At 39.6% G+C, this 23,412-nt stretch overlaps 1 protein-coding gene and 1 pseudogene across 2 annotated transcripts in view; both read right to left on the bottom strand.

Annotated features, from left to right (window-relative positions):
• ARL5A (ADP ribosylation factor like GTPase 5A) overlaps positions 1–19,837 on the bottom strand; it is a 31,338-nt gene extending 11,501 nt beyond the window's left edge. For both annotated transcript variants that reach the window (XM_066233376.1, XM_066233374.1), the window contains exons 1-5: positions 19,477–19,837; positions 8,705–8,765; positions 8,087–8,234; positions 5,968–6,051; positions 190–341 (exon numbers count right to left, since the gene is read on the bottom strand). In XM_066233376.1, the coding sequence (XP_066089473.1) occupies positions 190–341; positions 5,968–6,051; positions 8,087–8,234; positions 8,705–8,765; positions 19,477–19,522 (491 nt within the window). In that variant the 5' untranslated portion in view covers positions 19,523–19,837. The remainder of the gene's footprint in view (positions 1–189; positions 342–5,967; positions 6,052–8,086; positions 8,235–8,704; positions 8,766–19,476) is intronic.
• Positions 19,838–21,854: 2,017 nt separating this feature from the next.
• Positions 21,855–22,930, bottom strand: LOC136306506 (L-lactate dehydrogenase A-like 6B; annotated as a pseudogene).
• Between the last annotated feature and the right edge of the window lie 482 nt (positions 22,931–23,412).

The following is a 23,412-nucleotide window of genomic DNA, read 5'->3' as shown; positions in this document are numbered from 1 at the left end:
CAGTATGATTATGTGAATATATGTTGTATTTTATTCTTTACAGAACCAATTTAAAAACTCTCTCATTGTAAACATGGACTATATCTTACATACTTTCCCTTATAAACATTCTGTACACGGTAACCTTAAAATTTGATTTTAAGAAGAAATTCCTATTTCTAAGCTAAAGACATGAGAAAGACTTCTTACCCCTCGCCAGTAAGAGCACAGCATGCCTGGATATGCCACTGGTGATCTTTAATAGAAGTTAGTTTCAAAAACTGAGAGATTTCTGCTACAGTCATGCATTCTTTAACATCTTGTTTATTAGCAAAAATCAGCAATCCAGCTTTCCTTAGATCCTATAAAAGCAAATAAAACTGTAAGGCGCAGTGCATTTTTTTCAGAGATTTTTTTCAACTCAATGAGTATTTTTTGAATTTCTCAACTACTTGATATAAAAACATCTCATAACTCTTATACTGATACAAGGTAAATTTCAAACTGAACACATTTTAAATAAATCAGTCTATACTTGTATGAATTTATATATTTCTTATAGTTCTAGATTAATTTATGGTTCTAAGTGCTATATTTAACAATCATGTCTTCAAATACGTCATTTCTCATTTCCCTCAACCCAAAACTAGGTTTCTTTGGCTACTAAGAACTGCTCTTTGGCATGGCACTCAAGAGCTATTCAAAATTCTACTTCAATCTATACTTTATGTATAGGTTTCTTTAAAGTTAGTGCCTTCTAGGTGTATAAGAAATAAACTAATTCATTACATAAAATGTATGCCTTAGAGACTTAGGGCTTGATTCTTAGTTGAGCAGTGCTATCCTAAACCAACTCTATTCATCTTACAAGGCCCAGCTCCTCTATCACTGTCCATGAAGATGTCTTAGGTTTGAATACTTGATAGGGCCATCTTGGATTGGTATTAAACTTATCAAATTTTCCAATTACATAGTAAGTTATACCATTTCAATTCTTTGACTCTGAAGCAAGTTCTTTAACTTTTCTGAATTGGTACCTCATTACCAACATTTATTGAGTGTCTAACTTGAGCAAACCACCCATTATATTGATACTAACCTTTCTCTAAACAAAATCTCTTTGTTTCTCACAAGATTGCTCTAAGGTAGGCTTTACTATTCCCATTTTACAGATGAGGAGAATAAGCTTCAGGTGTAAGTAGCTCATACAAGGTCATCTAGCTACTCAATAATAGACCCAGTTTGAGCTGAGATATTCCCATTATAGTTGCTGCCCCATATCTATATAATGCTGATACCACCTACCTCTTAGGGACATGGTTTCAATAAATGAATGGAAGTATTATTATACATTTATAGTACTCAGTTTAGTATTTGGCTTTTGGTGAAGGTTAGTTTACTTATTGTCCCCAAAAAAGAATTACCTTTACCTTTGTGCATGTCCCTAATTGACTAGTATGTTTTACTTGCAACACAGACCAAGGCTCTTAGTCTCTGATTCTTTTTTTTTTTTTTTTTTGTATTTTTCTGAAGCTGGAAACGGGGAGGCAGTCAGACTCCCGCATGCGCCCAACCGGGATCCACCCGGCACGCCCACCAGGGGCGATGCTCTGCCGTGACCAGAGCCACTCTAGCACCTGGGGCAGAGGCCACGGAGCCATCCCCACCGCCCGGGCCATCCTTTGCTCCAACAGAGCCTCAGCTGCGGGAGGGGAAGAGAGAGACAGAGAGGAAGGAGAGGGGGAGGGGTGGAGAAGCAGGTGGGCGCCTCTCCTGTGTGCCCTGGCTGGGGAGCGAACCCGGGACTTCCGCACGCCAGGCTGACGCTCTACCACTGAGCCAACCAGCCAGGGCCAGTCTCTTTGATTCTATTTGACCTCATTTTCTGTCCTAATCATTTTTACAAGCAGAACATCCCTGATAATTTATTGAAAGTTATAGACCTTCTCCTCATAAAAATGCACATATACTCAAAAAAATAAGTTTATGTTCAATTTTAAGGTGTCAATAGACAACCTCAAGTCCATGAGCTAAGAATTCATAATGGATACACTCAGTGGATTAAACTCTGATAAAATTCTTCCTAAATATAGAGAACCTGTAGTGTTGGTGCTATGCTTGCAAGCTTTCTAGTTGTGCTGAACGCCATCTTTCCTCCTCCTGGGGATTTTAGTGGGATGTTTTGGTTTCAATCATGTGTATATGTGTTTGAAGCAGGAAAGTCTCCACATTATTCTACTCTTGTTTCATTGATTTCTTTGATTCCTTCTGACGTAAATAAAACCGTAAGTGGCAAAAGAACTTACGTAAAGTATTTAATATAACAATGAAGACTGACTTAGTTACAGTGCCCTCTTCAGGATGGCAGCTATGGTGCAGTTAACGACAGTTACCTAAATAGCATGGTCAGAAAAGGAACTCTGGAACAGCAATATAAATAAAACCCATGTGTCACAAGAATTTTTAAAACATGCAATACCTATTGGGTTGGGGCACTGACCTCTTTTCCCTTAGACTTTCAATTAAAAAATGACAACAGCCAACACAGTAGCCGTCAGTGTGAATGAATCAAAGTTATACCTATCTTTTTGTCAGATCAACAAAAAAATGCAGTTATTAGTGCTACAGAATTTTAATAAACAGTTTATGTGTGTCATGAGAAGAAGGTTGAAAATTGCTGTTCTAGAATGTAACTTTTAAGATTTCAAATTCAATTTGTTTCACCTATAGCTCAGTTTACCTGTTTAAATAAAAAGGCAAAATCTGAAAGGATGGACTATAAGTAGTGTATATATATTCAATATCAAGGATATTTTTTCTCTTACCCTCAATGGAAATGGAACAGTAGCAGTAGTTGATATGTGTCTGAATCACTGAGTAGATGGACTTTCCATGGATTTAATTCCTATCTTCCTATCTTCCAGGTTTCTATATCTCATGCTAGTGTTGCAATCCCTTATCTAGGTCAAGAGTGCTATTGCTAGCATGTTCAAAGAACAAAAATTTTGACAACAGAAATACTTGGCACAAGTTAGGAAACATGAGGCTATATTATCTTATTTATAAATAATCTATATTCCTCACTTTTAGTGATTAAATTATTTGAAGAAGTCCCTGGACTATGATTTGAAAAGTGTAAGAAATAAAGCCTTTTACTGAAAGGTCTCCAAGACAAAAACAAAACAAACAAACCAAAAAACAATATATACACCCATATTAAATATCTTTATTGATCTCACAGGCTCAAATGTTTTTATTTGGGTTTCTTGATTTAAAGAAACAAACCCAACAGCTATTTTACCTATTTTCAAGTATTTAGAAAAAGAAAATAGCCCTTTAGCTTTTAATAAATAACCTCAGAACTAATTGTGCATTATGATAATAGTAAAAATGAATTATATTGGATTAAGGCTGTTCATCAACTTGACTTAACAAGAGGTCCAAGTACAAGGTGAACAGCGGTGACCTTTTGTACACCAGCCATTTTAAACACTTTTAAAAACTTTCTGCTGCATATTACAGATTTCTGGTCTTAGGAGTTAAAAAATATTTTTTAGTTTAGTCAAGATGAATAATAGGACATACAAGATATATTTACTTAGCATCTTCTTTATGCCATATGTAGTCGTCAAATTGTATCTCAAAGCTTCATTTGAGGATAATTCCTAGAAGTTGAGTCATTCCGAATAAAATTTCATCTGTCCTTTTGTGTTTGGAACTATTTTAAGATTCACGAGCTTCAAAGTTTTGCACTTCATTTAAGATGAAGCCTTCAATCACATTTAAAAACATTTTAGACCTGGCTGGTTGGCTCAGCAGTCGAGTGTCAACCCGGCATGTGGAAGTCCTGGGATCAACTCCAGGTCAGGGCACACAGGAGAGGCAACCACCTGCTTCTCCTCCTCCTCCCCTCCCCTTCTCTCTCATTCTCTCTCTCTCATCCCCCCGCACCCCACACACACACAGCCAGTGGCTTGACTAATTCTAGCAAGCTGGCCCCTGGCACTGAGGATGGCTTTGTGGAGCCACTGCTTCAGGTGCTAAAAACAGCTTTGGTTGAGAGCATGCTACAGATGGGCAGAGCACTGGCCCCAGATGAGGGTTGCCAGGTGGATCCTGGTCAGGGCGCATGTGAAAGTCTATCTCACTATCTCCCCTCTTCTTACTTAAAAAGAAAAAAACACACACAAAAAACATTTTATAGTTTTGTATTTAGTAATATATATAAAGATTGATCAGTGATGGTAAGATTTTGTTGGTTATTGTGATATGCATGAAACATCTGACTAACCCCAGGCCCAAAATTTGTTTTTCATTAATACATTTTTGTTCTCCAGAACTCTATTTGGCTATTCTTGACCCTTTGAAGTGTCAGGCGTCCCCAAACTACGGCCCACGGGCCGCAATTTGGCCCCCTAAGGCCATTTATCCAGCTCCCACCACACTTCCAGAAGGGGCACCTCTCTCATTGGTGGTCAGTGAGAGGAGCACTGTATGTGGGAGCCCTCCAATGGTCTGAGGAACAGTGAACTGGCCCCCTGTGTAAAAAGTTTGGGGACTCCTGCTCCTACCTTCATTTGTAAATACTTTCCTCTCTGGTGATCTCCCTGGTCAGTATTCTTTCACTTTCCAAGTAGGACCTATTTGTCAGTTGGCCCCAGCAAAGAGCCTGCATGATGAGAACGCTAACCCTCTGGGCCTCAGAGTATTCATCCATAACAGATGAGGTTTATTGACCTGGCCAAGTTAATGCCACCAGCAAGTACAATTCAGTGACTTTATTTGAGCCCCACTTTATATACTGATCCTGCTACATATTGGCCAATTAGAGTAATAACCAAATAGGAAGGCTATCTATTAATAGAGTAAAAAAACATAGCCAGACAAATATGTGTGTCTTAGTTTTCTTTTTCCAAATTCTTCACAGAACAACATAAAAGAACCCTTGGTATAAACTGAAAAAATTTTTCATTTTTGTAAAATATAAAAAGGAAATGAAAAAAATCTTTAGTGGGTCAACCTCTTTTATAGCTTGTTTCCCAAACTAGAATCACAATGTTAAACACATAAAACAACAGCAAGATGTATCTGAAAAAATAAGCCGCAAGGGGTTTACCACGGTTGCCCTAATCAGTCCGAAACAAGGGAAAGTGCACCTTGGTGGGCATGGTACCACCAGGAAAACAGAAACTTCAGTTCACATAACCACTTTACTAGCTTTCCGTAAGTCCTGAACAATTGCCTGAAACATACCAAAACTCTTAATGCAAATCATCAAATCAGTACTAAAAATATATAAAATGCTATTACAAAGATATCCCAGTTTTCTTAAGCTTTATTAAAATTCCACTAAAATAAAAATTATACAATATACATTTAAATATTCATTTTTCTATTTCCATCTATAAATGACTTTATTCCATTTTTAATAAAAAGCATAAAAATATAATTAGTTGCCACTATAGTAAATATGATTTTATAGTTACTATCACTACTGACTATATTATTCAATTTATTTCATTTTTTATGTATGCTACCAGTAATATTTCTCAACTACTACGAAAATGTGGATAGTCATATAGTTTTGTTTAGTCAAAGGACAACACAGAGAAACATATAAGCAACATTCAAATATTAATCTAATAACTGAGTTACAATCAAGACTTGCTATCTCATTTCCAATGATAATCCTCTGTATAATTAATCTATTTAAAATGTAAGAGAAAAGCCAATTTAGGTATTTTTGCTTAGGAAAACTTCTACACCAAATTTATTTGGGATACAGGAAATAAAATTCAAATGATTTCACAATCTTTCTGCTGCTTCCAGATATGCTTCCAATTTGGGAAGTATCAAAATTATAAAGCAGCCATGTCCAGAGATAAAAAATTTCTTTAAAAATTTAAAACAGCATCCTCATGAGAAGGTAAAAAGAAAAAATGTGATAGAAATATCCCACAAACACATCTTTTGCCAGAATCTACTTACCTCATGGGCTAACATTTTATAGAGTTCTTCTCTAGTTACAGAAATCCTTTCTCTGTCTGTACTGTCCACAACAACTATTACAAACTAGAATAATTACAAAAAAAGTCATTAGTAATTATAAAATTTGATATTTGTAAACTTTACAAAGTACTTTTTGATTTATAGGCTGTAACTATCAAGAAATTAGAACTTTATGGTATGGTATTACTGAAAAACCAGACACCTACTACACATCAAGCCTAAAGGTCTGATCCATTTCTATTTTAAATGTATTTACTAAATTTTAAGAGAAAAGAGAATATATGCTAACATTCTATTAGTATAGTCTGCTAATATTTTAACCAATATATAACATGTTTATTTCCTAATATAGTATCTTTAATGCTAATAAGACTTTATCCATATTAGTATAATACCTGAGTTACAACCAAGACTTGCTGTATCTATGAAAAATTAAAATTTGATTTCTAATGATAATCTCCTATATTTATACAGTATAAGTCAATAAGAAAAAATATATTATAGTCCTAAATTTAACTTACTTCTAGACAGATATTATTTATTAGTATCAATTCAAAAATCCAAAAGGGCAAGTTATGGGAGTAAAGTAACATGTCAGTTAAAAAAATTAATTTTTAAATACTAACAAATTGCGAGAATAAATTTATATCTCGCTTCTATAATAAATGGCACCTGCTACTGGCAAGCACAACTGTTTTCTGAACTAATGATGAGAGTGGCATCAGAAGATGTAGGAAAAACTTGTAAAGGAGCTGGACAGAATGGGCTATACTGCCCCTCTTCCTCAACTCCATGCCTACCAACAGGGAAAAGGAGCAGATAATAGTCACTTTACTATTGCATCCGTGATGCCCAAGTTCATTTTGACTGTCTATTATTAACATGCACTATTTAGAACTAGCTTTTCATTTCCAAATAAACCTGTCATTTTCACTCTTTCCTATTCTTCAGATTTCATGAACCTTAAGGCAGATAGATAAGAGAACCCCTACTTTACCTCTTCTCTCATTTAATACCTTGATATGTAGCTTTATTACTGTAAGACTCCTTCAATTCCAAGGTATTTTAACAAAGCTATTAATTTTCAAAGTATTGCCATGAATTTGATACCTGCAGTGTTTTATTTAGGAATAGTAGCCATATCTACTTTCTCCAAAAAAAACATGTTATGAAGTGTTGGGGGGATCAGGTCATTAGAAACACTTTTAATTTTTAATTTTGTCTTAACCCTTTGAGTAGTGAGTTTCTTTTAATACTCACTGACCCCCGGGAGTGTATTTTTTTTCAAAAAATGAAATTAGTTCCAGTTAGTTTTATTAACTTAAAATCATCTTTGTTTGATAACCAATTTATGGAAACAATAATAACATACATTTGCCTTTTTTAAATGTTGCCTTACATATTTTTAAAATAAATCAATCGTATTCTGGATGGTCAGGAGGCATTAAGATGTACATGAACATTCGTACTACTCAAAAGGTTAATGATAATATTCATCTTTGTACACATTTGGACTTTTATTAACTCAGCACTATAAGATGATATAATCAGCACTATAAAAACAATTTTCACAGTCTTTCAATTTACATGGTCTATACAATAAAGCTCTGAAATGTCATCTGTCTGAAATTTCCTCTTGGGAAATAACATATAAATAAAAACATGGTTTTGTCTAACTTGTTTTAAAAACAAAAGAAAAAAATGTTAATGTGTAATTGTGTTGCATAAAAGAAAATAAATACTACTATTTTGGCCAGGACTGAAACCACCAGATTTTACCTAGATTTCCTCTACACAGAAATAAATAGTATAAAAAAATGAAATTACACACTCCGAAAAACAACTACTGTGCTTAAGTTCTGGGATCAATACACAATCAGACCAATCAATCACCAATTCTCCTCCCTAAAGCTTCAATGAGAGTGGCTATACAGAACACTGACCCTGAAACAAGGAATCAAAGATTCTACCATGTTTAAACTTTACTTCTAATAACATACAATGATATTCCAAGAAGATTAACTATAAGAGTTCATATCTAGAAGGTGCTTCCCAAGCATTCTGCTCACTGAAGTTCTCGTATATTAAAAAACATTACCTCTGTGTTAGTATAGTAAGTGTTCCAGGAAGAACGAAGAGATTCTTGGCCACCAATATCCCACATTAGGAATCGTGTATTATTAATCACTATCTCTTCTACATTACTTCCTATTGTAGGGGATGTATGTACAACTTCATTCATAGAACTGAAAATAAAGGTTCAAATATATTACAATTAGCAAGGAAGTTAGATTGTTTGAATATTTTTCTATCAAGGCATAAATCAGACTGGAGCTCCTTTTATATGTCATACCCAAATGTTCCCTTTACAGTTAAGTAGCTCATCAGAGTGAGCTAAGGGTTTAAACAGAGGTGAAACGAGGTAGTGGACTATCTGCAATACTCTAGATTCATTCCAGGAAACTAGACAAACACTCTTCTTCTACTTACTACAATATAAGCAAAACAATCAGGCAATATGTTCAATGAAATATAAATGTCAACTCTCTAGAAACAGTTGCTAAAATTTGGCTCCTGGTTTATAGCCAACCTGCTTCTTACAGAGTAACTGAGATTCCATATAATTTTGTATTGCTTTCATTAAGCAAATACCACCCAGGCAGAAAAAGTAACTATAACCAATAAAATAAAAAATTTTTAAGTACTTAATACTTACAATTGGTAAAGGATGGTAGTTTTCCCTGCATTGTCCAGCCCAACAATGATAACTTTGTGCTCTGAAATAAGTAAAACACCAGTGATTAATTAAAAACAAAAATTTTTAATACCCTATTTCATCCATTCTTTCTATCAATGGTATAATTCAGTGCATGGCACTTTAACCTTCTTGTAACTCAAAAGAATATCCTAGCAAGACCAGCAGAAGTGCACCATTAGTCTCTCACCTTCCCCACCCCTTTTGGAGAGCAGCCTGAAACTTCTTTGGAGGGCATTCCATGAGGAATCCATGATCCAGAGGACCTTCAACCTCTTCATCCTGCCTGAACACCTAGAAGCCACATTCATTACCAACTTCATCCACTCTCTCCCAAGACTTATCTTTAAGTTGTCCTGTGCTTTTACAATAAAGCACCAATGGCTGTTTTCTAACAGCTTAATTTTAAGGTATAACATGTGGGTCACAATAAGAATTATAAAAATAAGACATTTGTGAAATGAGCTCAAAGATAAAGGTGCCAACTCAATGGTAAAAAGCCAGTTTATTCACCAAAACAGTTAGATTATTCACACTTTTTAATACAGGCATACATCAAAATATTGCAGGTTTGGTTCCAGGCCACTACAATAAAGTGAATATTGCAATACAGTAAGTCCTGCTAATTTTTTGGCTTCCCAGTGTATATAGAAGTTATGTTTATAAATACTGTAGTCCAGTGGTCAGTAAACTCATTAGTCAACAGAGCCAAATATCAACAGTACAACGACTGAAATTTCTTTTTTTTTTTACAGGGACAGAGAGAGAGTCAGAGAGAGGGATAGACAGGGACAGACAGACAGGAACGGAGAGAGTGAAATTTCTTTTGAGAGCCAAATTTTTTAAACTTAAACTATATAGGTAGGTACATTGTTATTAACTTAATCAGGGTACTCCTAAGCTGGCCTTTGCTAAACACTCAGGGGGCCAAATAGCCGCATGTGGCTCATGAGGCGCGGTTTGCCGACCAAGGCTGTTAAATATATAATAGCATTTTGTCTAAAAAAAAAAAACCTCTTTATTTATTTATTTTTTTTCATTTTTCTGAAGCTGGAAACAGGGACAGTCAGACAGACTCCCGCATGCGCCCGACCGGGATCCACCCGGCACGCCCACCAGGGGCGATGCTCTGCCCACCAGGGGGCGATGCTCTGCCCCTCCGGGGGCGTCGCCATGTTGCGACCAGAGCCACTCTAGCGCCTGGGGCAGAGGCCACAGAACCATCCCCAGCACCCGGGCCATCTTTGCTCCAATGGAGCCTTGGCTGCGGGAGGGGAAGAGAGAGACAGAGAGGAAAGCGCGGCGGAGGGGTGGAGAAGCAAATGGGCGCCTCTCCTGTGTGCCCTGGCCGGGAATCGAACCCGGGTCCTCCGCACGCTAGGCCGATGCTCTACTGCTGAGCCAACCGGCCAGGGCCAAAAAAAACCTCTTTACATTAAAAATACTTTATTGCTAAAAAATACTAACCATCATCTGAGCCTTCAGTGGGTAGTAATCTTTTTGCTGGCCTCGATTTTGATGGCTGCTGACTGATCAGGGTGGTGGCTGCTGAAAGTTGGGGTGGCTGTGTCAATTTCTTAAAATAAGACAGCAATGAATTCTGCCATATGGATTGACTCTTTCATGAACAATTTCTTTGTAGTATGTGATGCCCACAGAGCTTCTTTCAAAATTGGAGTCAATCCCCTCAAACCCTGCCTTGACTTTATCAACTACGTTCATATAATATTCTAAATCCTTTTTAGTTATCACTTTCACAGCATCTTTACCAGTAGATTCCATCTCAATAAAATACATTCTTTGCTTATCCAGAAGAAGCAATTCTTCATCCATTAGTTTTATGATGAGATTGCAGCAATTCAACCATATCTTTAGACTCTACTTCTAATTTAATTCTCTATTTCCACCACATCTGCAGTAACTTTCTCCATTGAAGTCTTGAACTTCTCAAAGTCATGAGTGAGGGCTATAATAAACTTTTTTCAAACTCCTGTAAATGTTGATCTTTAGAGTTCTTCTCATTAATCACAAGTGTTCTTAATGGCATCTAGGATGGTAAAACCTTTCCAGAAGGTTTTCCATTTACTTTGTCCAGATGCATCAGAGAAATCACTACCTATGGCAGTGATAACCTTACAAAATATACTTCTTAAACAAGACATGAAAGTTAGTCCTTGATCCATGGGCCACAGAATGAAATTTGTGTCAGCAGGCATAAAAACAACATTAATCTTACTGTACATCTCCATCAAAGCTTTTGGGTGACCAGGTGCATTATCACTGAGCAGTGTAATATTTTGAAAGAAATTTTTTTTCTAAGTGGAAGGTCTCAACAGTGGCTTAAAATATTCAGTAAACCATGTTGTTTATAAAGCAAAGGCAGAGTAAATTTAGTATAATTCTTAAAGATTCTAGGATTTTTGGAATGGTAAATAACCACTGGCTTCAACTGAAAATTGCCAGCTGCCTTAGCCCCTAATCAGAGTCAGCCGGTCCTTTTGAAGCTTTAAAGCCAGGCACTGACTTTTCCCCTCTAGCTATGAAAGTCCTGGGTAGCATCTTTTTCCAATATAGAACTGTTTCATCAGCACTGAAAATCTGTTGCTTAGCACAGCCACCTTCATTAATTAACCTGTATCTTCTGGATAACTGCTGCAGCTTTGACATTAGCACTTGCTGCTTCACCTTGAACTTTTATGTATGGAAACAGTTTCTTTCCTCAAACCTTATGAACTGTATAACCTCTGCTAGCTTCAAACTCTTCTACAGCTTCTTCACCTAGAATTCAAAGGAGTTACGGTTTTCTTCTTGAGTTAGGCTTTGGCTTAAGGGAATGCTAAGGCTGATTTGATTTATCCAGACCACTAAAACTTTTTCCGTATCAGCAATAATGCTGTTTTGCTTTCTTATCATTTATGTGTGCATTGGAGTAGCACTTTTAATTTCCTTTTAAGAACTTTTCCTTTGCATTCACAATTTGGTTAATGGTTTGATGCAAAGGCTTAGCTTTTGGCTTATCTTGGGCTTTTTTTTTTTTTTTTTGTATTTTTCGGAAGTTAGAAGCAGGGAGGCAGTCAGACAGACTCCTGCATGTGCCTGACCGGGATCCAACCAGCATGCCCAGCAGGGGCTGATGCTCGGCCCATCTGGGGCGTCGCTCTGTTGCTCCGGAGCCATTCTAGCACCTGAGGCAGAGACCATGGAGTCGTCCTCAGCACCCGGGGCCAACTTTGCTCCCATGGAGCCTCAGCTGTGGGAAGGGAAGAGAGAGATAAACAGGAAGGAGAGGGGGAAGGGTGGAGAAACAGGTGGGCTCTTCTACTGTGCGCCCTGACTAAGAATTGAATACAGGACTTCCACACGCTGGGTGGATGCTCTACTGCTGAGCCAACCAGCCAGGGCCTATCTCGGTTTTCTACATGCCTTCCTCACTAAGCTTAATAATTTCCAGCTTTTGATTTAAACTGAGAGACATGCAACTTTTTTCTTCTCCTTCACACTTAGAGGTCACTGTAGGGTTATTAATTGGCCTCATTTCAATATTGTTCTCAGGGACAGGGAGGCTGTAGGAAAGACACAGAGATGAGGGGGCAGCCAGTAGATGGAGCAGTCAGAACACACAGAACATTTATTTATTAAGGTTGCTGTCTTACATGCATGGGCATTGTTCATTGCACCCCCAAATAATTACAATAGTAACATCAAAGATAACTGATCACAGATCGTCATTACAAATAAATAGTAATGAAAAAGTTTGAAATAGCCTGACAAGGTGGTGACACAGTGGATAGAGCATCAGACTGGGATGTGGAGGACCCAGGTTCAAAACCTCAAGGTCACTAGCTTGAGCGAGGGCTCATCTGGCTTGAGCACAGCTCACCAGCTTGAGCCCAAGGTGGCTAGCTTGAGCAAGGGGTTACTCAGTCTGCTGAAGGCCCATGGTCAAGGCACATATGAGAAAGCAATCAATGAAAAATTAAGGTGCCGCAACGAAGAATTGATGCTTCTCATCTCTCTCCCTTCCTGTCTGTCCCTATCTATCCCTCCCTCTGACTCTCTCTCTCTCTCTGTCAAAAAAAAAAAAAAAAAGGTTTGAAATGTTATCAGAATCACAAAATGTGACAGAGACACAAAATGAGAAAATGCTGCTGAAAAAAATGGCACCAGGGTCTGACCTGTGGTGGCGCAGTGGGATAAAGCGTCGACCTGGAACACTGAGGTCGCCGGTTCGAAACCCTGGGCTTGCCTGGTCAAGGCACATATGGGAGTTGATGCTTCCTGCTCCTCCCCCTTCTCTCTCTGTCTCTCTCTCTCTCACTCCTCTCTCTCTAAAAAAATCAATAAAATAAAATATTTTTTTAAAAAAATGGCACCAGTAGACTTGCTCAATGCAGGGTTGCCACAATCCTTCAACTTGTAAAAAACACAGTATCTGAGACATGCAATAAAATGAGGTATATCTGTACTAAATCAGCTTCTTTGGATCATCTTTAGGCTTTTTTCACCACCCAACCTATTTCTCTTATTACCAAAATGGAACAATAGCCTATGCAAAACAAATTTGTAGCCAAAAAGTAGTAAAATGTACTTCAAGACAAGTACTCCACAGAACCTAAAATACTATATGCAAAATAAGAGATGTTATTATGGGCAAATGTAATAAAATTTTGACTATTCCAATTCTTTGATGCATGTGATTCATTACAAGTTTACCGCTTAGTATGATTTCTCTTTTGGAATATCTATGCTACAGCATTCTTGCCCTTACTCCTATAAACCAAAACAACTATACACTGTTACAATATTGGATGGAGTTTTGAGTTATCCTTTAGGCTTTACTAATCATCAGTATTTTACTGTTTTATCACAAAAATGCTTCTAGTTTCACTATTTCCTTTTCATACACCCAAGCAGCCAACCAGTTCCATTTATTGCCAGTTCCTAGGAGTGAATATATTATATATCCCTCAAATGGTCAGTTAGTAAATTAGGTTAAGAACAAAAACAAACAAAAACCATTGTCATATCAGAGGCCTTCTATCTCTGTGAGTCATATGAAAATCAGAAAACACAAACACTAAGACAGATAAATTGAGAGCCATCCTGTTTCTTCATTCTCATCTCATATCCAAACTATCACTTAGCCCTATTGATTCTATTTCACAACAGCAAAAAATCTATTTCTGTCAGGGTCACCATAGTTTTCTCAGGCCACTGCAGAGAGTCTGGAATAAAGTGCTTAAGATAGTATGAATAGATAAATAAATCTAGAAGTTATAAAGATTAGAAGGGAAATAACTGAAATCATTATATATTAAAAATTTCATTTTCAAATCAAAAAGGATTATTAATAAAAAACAAAGTTTGAAGATAAACTTGCTATTTATACCAACAGTAGTTTTAGGAAAAAAATACCAACATCTCTTTTGCACTAAGCAGTTGCTGAAAGAAAAACAATTTATACACGGCAAAAGTAGAGATCCAATCAGAAAACAGAAGCCACACAATAGCGTGAAGTTGCAAAGTTTAGAGAAAATTATTATTACAGGGGTTGGGGTAATGACAGATTGGCTAATAAGAAATAACTGTAGCCCTGGCCGGTTGGCTCAGCGGTAGAGCGTCAGCCTGGCGTGCGGAGGACCAGGGTTTGATTCCCGGCCAGGGCACATAGGAGACGCGCCCATTTGCTTCTCCACCCCCACCCCCTCCTTCCTCTCTGTCTCTCTCTTCCCCTCCCGCAGCCAAGGCTCCACTGGAGCAAAGATGGCCCGGGCGCTGGGGATGGCTCCTTGGCCTCTGCCCCAGGCGCTAGAGTGGCTCTGGGGCAGAGCGACGCCCCGGAGGCAGAGCATCGCCCCCTGGTGGGTAGAGCGTTGCCCCTGGTGGGCGTGCTGGGTGGATCCTGGTCGGGCGCATGCGGGAGTCTGTCTGTCTCTCCCCGTTTCCAGCTTCAGAAAAATACAAAAAAAAAGAAAAAAGAAATAACTGTAAGATGAAAGGAATGACAAATACATGGAGCCTTTACTCCTAGGGCCGACACAGAACTCCCTCCAGTTCCAAGGACTGAGACCCAGACTTTGCTGGAGGCCTGGCTATGGCTCACTGAACACCGGAGATGTAGCTGTGCAGACTCGCCTGCGGCATGCTGAAAATCTCCCCCTCTAGGCTGCTGGGGAAAGCTGTTCACTGGGATGTATTTTGCCAGAGGGTCTCAGTTCTGAAATCAACTGTACTGGGTGCGCCAAGCAGTTGCTGACTGCTGACCACTATGCACACAAGAACCAGCTATTGAAGGTGTTCACACTGTAAGAGCAGGACAAATCCTGTTGAGAGCACCCTTTACCCAGGAAGAAAATCGTTTCCTCTTGCAGTGTCCTTCCAATGCTAGCTACCAAGAAAGTTTAACATTCTGTCAGCTGCTCCATATCCGCAGAGCATGTACAAAGAGTTAATTTTGAAAAAAAAAAAAAAAAAGAGTTAATTTGGAGCTAAAATTTTTAATAACTGGTAAAGCCCACTCCTTTGGCTACTCAGTTTCTATACGGTCTCTTCTATTCCTTTAATCTTCCATACAATAATAAGGAAACAACAGAAGCAGAGGTGGCTTTCCTAGCACCAGGTTCTGGCAGCAGAAGTAGTTTCTCCAGAACTCATTTATCACTTACATCTTTTCTAAGAACCAATCAGAAAAATGATGCAAGGTTATCAATGGGAAAATTTCACTTCGTTCATTGTTCACATTAGTGTCAGAAAGCTCTTCCCTTTATCTAACATAAATTGTTCTTATACAAAAAAATGGGGTTTTTTGACAGCACTAACTCAGGCACTAGACATATGATTCCAAGCTACCACTTTTAATAGTAGTACCTTAAAGCAAACAAGTTACCCAATGTTTCTTTGCCCATACAGAATGGGGAGAATACCTACTTCATACGGTTGCTATGAAGAGTAAATCAATGAAGTGAAGACTAAATCAACTAATCTGGTACACCATTCCTAACCTTGCATAAATCAGTAAATGTTAACTGCTATTTTATCGATAAAGATGGAGTTAGACTATTTTCTGTTTCTCCAAACAAGAATGAATGCTCCATAAAGGCAGGAGGCTTTTTCTGTTTTGTTCCAAGCTTTATGCCCGCCACTTATAATAAATAGTTACGGATACAAAAGAGGTGCTCAAAAAATATTCATTTAATAAACAAACCAAACACTGATCACACCCCCTTCTATTCAATATATTAAAAGATAGTAATGGCAACTCTTCAAAGTCCTAAAAACTTAGTTTAGTAACTGCAGAAGTTAATGGGGGGGAAAAGATACCAATCTCCTCTTTGAAACGACAAACGTAAGCAACATATTTCTTCAGTGTTTTAACTTGCCCGAATTTGACACGACCAGTTGTATGGCTCAGGAAAATCACTCCAGGGGAACCTCAGTTTCCTCTTTTCAGTAGAAGAGAGTAACTCCTTCAAAGGACTGTTGAAACCTTTTTTTAAGTGATGCATACAACAGCATCTAGAACAAAGTTTGTACTCTATTTTACTTAAATACATATTATCTAAATGCAAACTCTGGTTTTTCAAGTTTGGCTATTATGTAATTAGCTTTCACTGTGCATTCAACCTATCTAAACTTAAACTGAGAAAGTTGTTCTAAAGGGGTTTCAGAAAAAGAGATACCATACAGTTTAAGTTTTTTCCTTCCAAGAGTTTATGAAAAGACTATAGCAGGGGTTGGGAACCTTTTCGGCTGAGAGAGCCATGAATGCCGCATATTTTAAAATGTAATTCTGTGAGAGCCATACAACATCCCATGTACATTACACATTATCTAATAAAAATTTGGTGGTGTGCCCTGGCCGGTTGGCTCAGTGGTAGAGCGTCGGCCTGGTGTGCAGAAGTCCCGGGTTCGATTCCCAGCCTAAGCACACAGAAAAAGCGCCCACCTGCTTCTCCACCCATCCTCCTCTCCTTCCTCTCTGTCTCTCTCTTCCTCTCCCGCAGCCGAGGCTCCATTGGAGCAAAGATGGCCCGGGTGCTGGGGATGGCTCCTTGGCCTCTGCCCCAGTCGCTAGAGTGGCTCTGGTCACAACAGAGCGATGCCCCGGAGGGGCAGAGCATCGCCCCCTGGTGGGCGCATGCAGGAGTCTGTCTGACTGTCTCTCCCCGTTTCTAGCTTCAAAAAATACAATAAATAAATAAATAAATAAATAAATAAATAAATATTTGGTGTTGTCCCGGAGGACAGCTGTGATTGGCTCCAGCTACCCGTAACCATGAACATGAGTGGAAGGAAAAGAATGGATTGTAATACATGAGAATATTTAATATTTTTAACATTATTTTTTTTATTAAAGACTTGTCTGTGAGCCAGATGCAGCCATCAAAAGAGAAAATATCTGGCTCGCGAGCCATAGGTTCCCAACCCCTGGACTATGGAATGTTCTGTATCTTTTGAGGATAAAATACAGCATCCAAGATATATCTAACTTAGACATATCCAATTTAATAGAGAGTCAAAAAGACTAACAAGAATCTGAAATTAGATTTAAAGATGAATATTTTGAAGAGTGACTCTACTGATACCATAACTACATCATTTCGCAGAAAGGAAAGTTTATTCAAATTTCACAATATTGACACCTAAATTTCTAGAACTTAACTTCATTTATTCCTCTTTCTATTAATTTCCCAGCACTGAAATAAATGTCCAGTCAAAAATTACCACAAAATACAGGTAACAAGAACACTGTATTAGGTTTTTAGTGGTAACAATGCATACACTCTAATTTCTTATTATTGGCAAGTAGCTGCTGGCAAAGCTCTAATTCATACTTAAGTTACAGAGACAAATAATTTTGTCATTGACTCAATATAGAAAGTGGCCTGACCAGGCAGTGGCGCAGTGGATAGAACGTCGGACTGGGATGTGGAGGACCCAGGTTCCACCCGAGGTTGCCAGCTTGAGCCCAAGGTCGCTGGCTCAAGCAAGGGGTTACTCGGTCTGCTGTAGCTCCCCAGTCAAGGCACATATGAGAAATCAATCAATGAACTAAGGAACAGCAACGAAGAATTGATGTTTCTCATCTCTCTCCCTTCCCATCTGTCTGTCCCTATCTGTCCCTCTTTCTGACTCTCTGTCTCTCCCACAAGGAAAAAAAAAAGGATATATATCTTTCTTGCAGTACCAGAGTCAACTGACAAGCAAAGCCTAAGTTTTATAGCAAAGTTGAAACTAGCTTCATTTAAAAAATGATACAAAAGTATGGGTGTTAAAATTAGAATAGATCTTACTTACTATAGACATCAACAATTTTATAGCAATGTAAGCTTCAATATTTCACTCAGAGATTAAGTTTTCAAGATTTGTTGGCACTACAGTCAGAGACAAAATCCCTGGTATTCCAGGTGAGAGTATCTAGCACCGGATAGGTTAAGGGACTGACTAGCTCCTACTCTCCCTCACTCAACATAAACAGCTAGCCAGAGTGAGTGTGTATTCAAACTGGTTTTCTCTACTTTATGAGAAATCTGTACAACAGAAAAATAATTGGAAATACTGCTTTTCCATTTAGTATCATGTGAGCTACACTATCATCTTTATTTTTGAAAAAGATCCTCTAGAGATCAGAAGTTTGAATTCTGCTACTTCTGGTCACCTTCTCATAGAGGTGAGGCTGAATCATGAAGGAGATGGGGTTAGTGGTTGTATATAATAGATGCCACCATTCACTAAGTCTTTATTGTAAAATTTGGGATGTGACACCACCAGCAGCTTACACAAGAAACAAACTAAATTACTGGCAGCAGGAATGATGAATCACCCAACCTGAGTTAAAAAGAAAAAGTACACCACTGTCTATATTGTATCTTAATGACTGTGGAGGCTTTTTGTTAAAATTACATCCTTTCCCTAGTTTTATACTCATTTTGTAACAAATTTTAATAAGCCTGATATACATTTCAAGGCAATATATGAGTTTAGGTTAATTTAACCATCCCTATATGATAATACACTCTATAATTACTTGGTTATTTGGTAGTCACCCCCCATTAACAAATGTTTCATGACATGGCTTTTAAATGCTTTAAGTGAAACACTAACATTTTAAACCAAACTACTTAAATAAGCAACAGAAGTAGAAAAATGACCTTAAGCTTAACCTTAAACACAGATATAAATATGGCAAACAGGCAGAGATCCATCACTCCTCAGGAGCAGAAGAGTGTTCCTAAAGCCGGCGGAGGGGCAAAGGCGGCTCATAAACCTGTACTGACAAGAGCGACGCCTCGTGTTTTCCGCATTCTGCCACCTCAGTCGCTCCGCGGTGTGGCTAGGGCCAGAACCTGTAACCTTCGTCCCAGACAGCCCCAGCATTTCTCCGTAGTGTGCAAACCCAATTGCTGGAGGAAAGGGGGCTGGAAGGTAGGCCAGGCTGTGCCACTCAGGGAGTCAGACACGAAATGTTTTCTATTCCTAACCGAAATCGGAGCAATGGGTGTATCTGCGGAATGGGTTTCTTTGGAAGGTCCCCTAAGACAAAGGGTGAGCCGGGAACCATCCCCGAGCTGGGAGTGGGACTCAACAACCCAGGACCGCACCTCTCCAGCTCGCAGCCCGCGCAGACGGCGCGCGACCGCCGCCCACACTCCGGAAGTATTTGGAGACCCTCCCTCCCCCGGCCAGGGTTGACCCTCTTCTCCACCCGTACGCCCTCGGTCCGAGCCCCTCACCCTGGTGATTGAACAGTCTCCATATCCTGGTGAAGAGAATTCCCATTCTCAGGCAGCGGACCCCCTCCAGCCACCCGGTCCGCCTGGCCTCCCCCGGCTCAGGCTGACGGAGAGGAGAGACACGCGCCGCGGCCTTTGCCTCCGCTGCTCCCGCGCTGGCCGCCGGCCCGCTTCCTAGGAACCGGAGGGAGGCCGAAGCCCAGGCCACGTTGCCGCGCGCGAGGCCCCGCCGCTGCCGCCGCGGCACCCGCCTGGCTCGCGGACATCGCCGCCGCGTTGTCTGCGGCGAGCCTTTCGGGCCACCGTCCTCCCCCAGCTCCTTTAGGGCGGCTGCGGCGGCGGCGACCACGCGGGCGGGGGAGGTGAGAGGCGGGGCGGTCAGGGCGGGGAAGCGCAGGCGCGCGCCGGAGGGGCGGGGCCTCTGAAGGGGCGCCCGCCTTCCCGTGGCTTAACTGGGCGATCTGTGGACGGTGGTACTGAGCCCCGGGATCCAGGCGATGTAGACTGCGGCGGGTCTGGGGCAGATGGCCCTCCAATGCTTTCCGTAACCTCCCTGCTGACTTTTGTTTACCTCCACAGAACCATAATGTAAACATGTTATTGAGTGCCCAGGGCCCACCTCCAACTCTTCACACACACTACACCAACCCTCCCACGTCCTGGCCCTCGATAGAGATAGTGCTCCAGCAGGGACTTGAGAGAAGCTTAGCATCTTCTCTCTCAAACCTCTGCTCACACAACAGTGGGTGTCCTTACCAGGCAGTCACCTTATAGCTATCTTTAAACCTTAAAAATCACTGGTGGCACTAAAGTTGTTTGAGCGGGAGTCCAAACACCTTAGAGCACTGGCCTGTGCTCCACGACATGACCCCAGCTGTCCCTTCCAATTATTCCAAGCTGGTTAAACAGCTGGTTAAATGTTCTTTCTGCTTTTCCAGTCTTCTTACCTGTACACCTTGAACTGTAGTCCTCTGTGCTATTCAAGTCTCACATTGTATTTAAGCAACCCACCACTGGGATATTTAGGTGAAAACTAGAATGAATACAAATGAATCTATAGGTAACTTGGTATCAGAGTTCTTGTTCTATGTGTTATCTTTTCAAATCATTTTTTATTTTTTAATTACAGCTGACATGCAATATTTCAGGTGTACACTACAGTATTAGACATTATATAACTTACTAAGTGATCATCCCAATAAATATCATGCCTATCTGACCTAATACCTAGGTAATAGATTATTAATTATATTTCTTATGCTGTATTTCACATCCCCATGGCTATTTTGTTATTACTACCAATTTAATACTTCTTAATCCCTTCACTTTTTCACCCATCCCCCAACTCTCCTCCCATCTGGCAACCATCAAAATATTCTCTGTATCTATGAGTCTGTTTCTGTTCCGCTTGTTCATTTAATTAGTTTTAGATTCAATTATTTATAAATATGTATTTATTGTCATTTTATTGTTGATATTTCTCCTCTTTCTCCTCCTCCTTTTCTTCCTTCAAGAAGACCCTTTAATATTTCGTGTAATTCTGGTTTGGTGGTGGTGAGCTCCTTTAGCTTTTTCTTGTCTGGGAGATCCTTTAATATGTCTTTCGAGTCTAAATGATAGCTTTGCTGGGTAGAGTATGTGTTATTTTCTTCACTGTCCAAATTACTTAACCTCATTAGGCCTCAATTTTTACATATACAAAAACAGAGGATTTGTGTCTGGGGTCTGTCTTCAATTCTAGGCCACCTGCTGACTATAGTTAGTCCCTACTTTTGTTAAAAGCAGAAGTGGGGGAAAAAGAAATAGAGGTTGTATACTTCATTTCCACAAAAATAGCTTCCTCCATCTCCTTCTATAGTATTTAAGTTTGGTTAAAAGGAAGAGAAAACAAAATATGGGGGAGGCTGTAAGAGGCATTTTGAATTGCTTTGCCCCCCTTCCACAAAAGCTGGATTAAATTTTTTTAAAGAAAACATTTCTGTGCATTTACTTTTACATTGTAGAGGAAGTTTCAACTTTAAAAAATAGTACATAAATAAATGAAATAGAACATAAACCAGCCAGAACAAAACATTTAATGTGTACTCAATGAAAAGAATCAATTTCTATAACATAAAAATACCTAGATCCCACATTATTTTGGACCAAATGGCAACTATATGTAACTTCAAGGTAAATACTGGTACATCAGTGGTACAAAAATACTTTTGATGCTGTCACTTAGGAATTGCTGAAAAGAAAACAAACAAACGCAAACTAGATGCTGAAAAAGGAGCTGGGAGACTAAATAAACAGGGGAGTCACTCTGCCCCTTTCCTGTTTCCAACTTTTAGGACTCTAAGTTCACTCAGAAATTTGACATATATAACTTGTAACTACTATCTCTTCTTTAATAACTTCAGAGTGGTAGTTTTAACAACTTTAAAACTTGAGGTCCTCTGAATCTTCCAAAGTGTTTCTGCATTGAGGTGTATACTTCTTTTATTCCACAGAGACACCCTACTTATGGTGGAACTTAGATGCACTCTCCCTAGATTCTTCAAGATACTATCAGAAAATCAGCTACAGAAAGGCCAATGGCCCAAAAAAATAAAACCTTTCATTTTAATCTCATAGGCACTGTCAGTCACATCTTTGTGGACATTTTCCCACTGGTCAGGATTTTTATCAGTTCCGATTTCTAAGTTCAGATCCTTCAGAGGGATGCCGATAATATGAACTCCACTCCACAAAGAACATTTGAGCTCTCCAAGGATCCACCCATAGCAGCGTTCAGAGTGGATAACAAGCTTTTGCCCAATTGAGAAACAAAAGTGGGCACTGTCCAGATCACAATTACTTCCACTAACATGGTTTTTGAGCATTTTACTAAACTTCTCGACTATATAAGTTAAGGTATCCACTGGATTGGAAACAACAATCAGCTTCCAGTGAGGACTGTATTGGATATTAGAAATCACAAATTTAAAGATGCTACATTTTGCTGAACTAAATTAAGGTGCAGTTCTCCCTTTTCCAGGCTTGCACCTGCTGTGATAACAAGGCTGGAGTTTGCAGCGACGAGGTAATCTTTGCTGGCAACAGTGTTTGGCATCTTCACCAAAGGACTGCCATGCTGAAGATCTATTGTTTTGCCTTCACTTTGCGTTCAGCAGCATCCAAGAAGGCAAGTTCATCACTCAAGCCTTTAAGTAGGATGCTAATAGCACAGGTCATGCCAACCAATCAGTTCCTATAATGGAGATCTCATGGCCACGAACGGCCTCCTCTGAAGTTAAATTTTTCACAAGCTCACACTCGACAGTCGCCATCCTAGACACAGGGGTAAAGGGCCAGGTCCCTGAGTGGGATGCAGACTGGCTGGCAGGAACACGGTGTCATCCTCAGATTTGGGAAATTCGTTTCGCTCTCTCAGCCTCTGGTTAGCCCATAGAACTCCCACGGCCCAGCTCATGGTTATTCAGTCAAAAGGTAGGGGAAGAGAAGGGAAGAATGCGGCAGGCAAGGTTGAGGCGCGAAGTAAGGGAGCTTGTGATGCGTGGTTACCTCCTTAGCCTGCTACTGCCTCTGCGCAAGGTTGTGGGTCCCTGGACAGCCTCAGCCTGCTACTGCGTCTGCGTAGTAAGGCTGTGGGTCACTGGGCCACCCCTCAACGTGGTTCTACGGCTGTGCGAGACTGGCAGTTGACACCTCCTCGAGCTTACTACTGCGACTGTGCAAGGCAGGCCGAGCTCGCAGGGCCCCACACCAACCAAGATAAAGTACTTACTGAGTTAGTTTTGCAAACACGAATTCTCTTAATATTTAATGGGTATAATTAGCCAAAGCAGGTTTTGTATTTATAGTATGTAGGCCCAGTAAAAATGCTTTCATTAAGCACAGATGAAGATAAGGGTAAATTTTCGGAACTGTAACCTGCGAGAAGAGGGAGGAGCC

The sequence above is a fragment of the Saccopteryx bilineata genome, chromosome 5 (assembly GCF_036850765.1).
Source record: "Saccopteryx bilineata isolate mSacBil1 chromosome 5, mSacBil1_pri_phased_curated, whole genome shotgun sequence".
In the NCBI taxonomy this organism is placed as follows: Eukaryota; Metazoa; Chordata; class Mammalia; order Chiroptera; family Emballonuridae; genus Saccopteryx; species Saccopteryx bilineata.
Note: the sequence above shows the minus strand (reverse complement) of the source record. Positions and strands in the feature narration are given on the sequence as shown.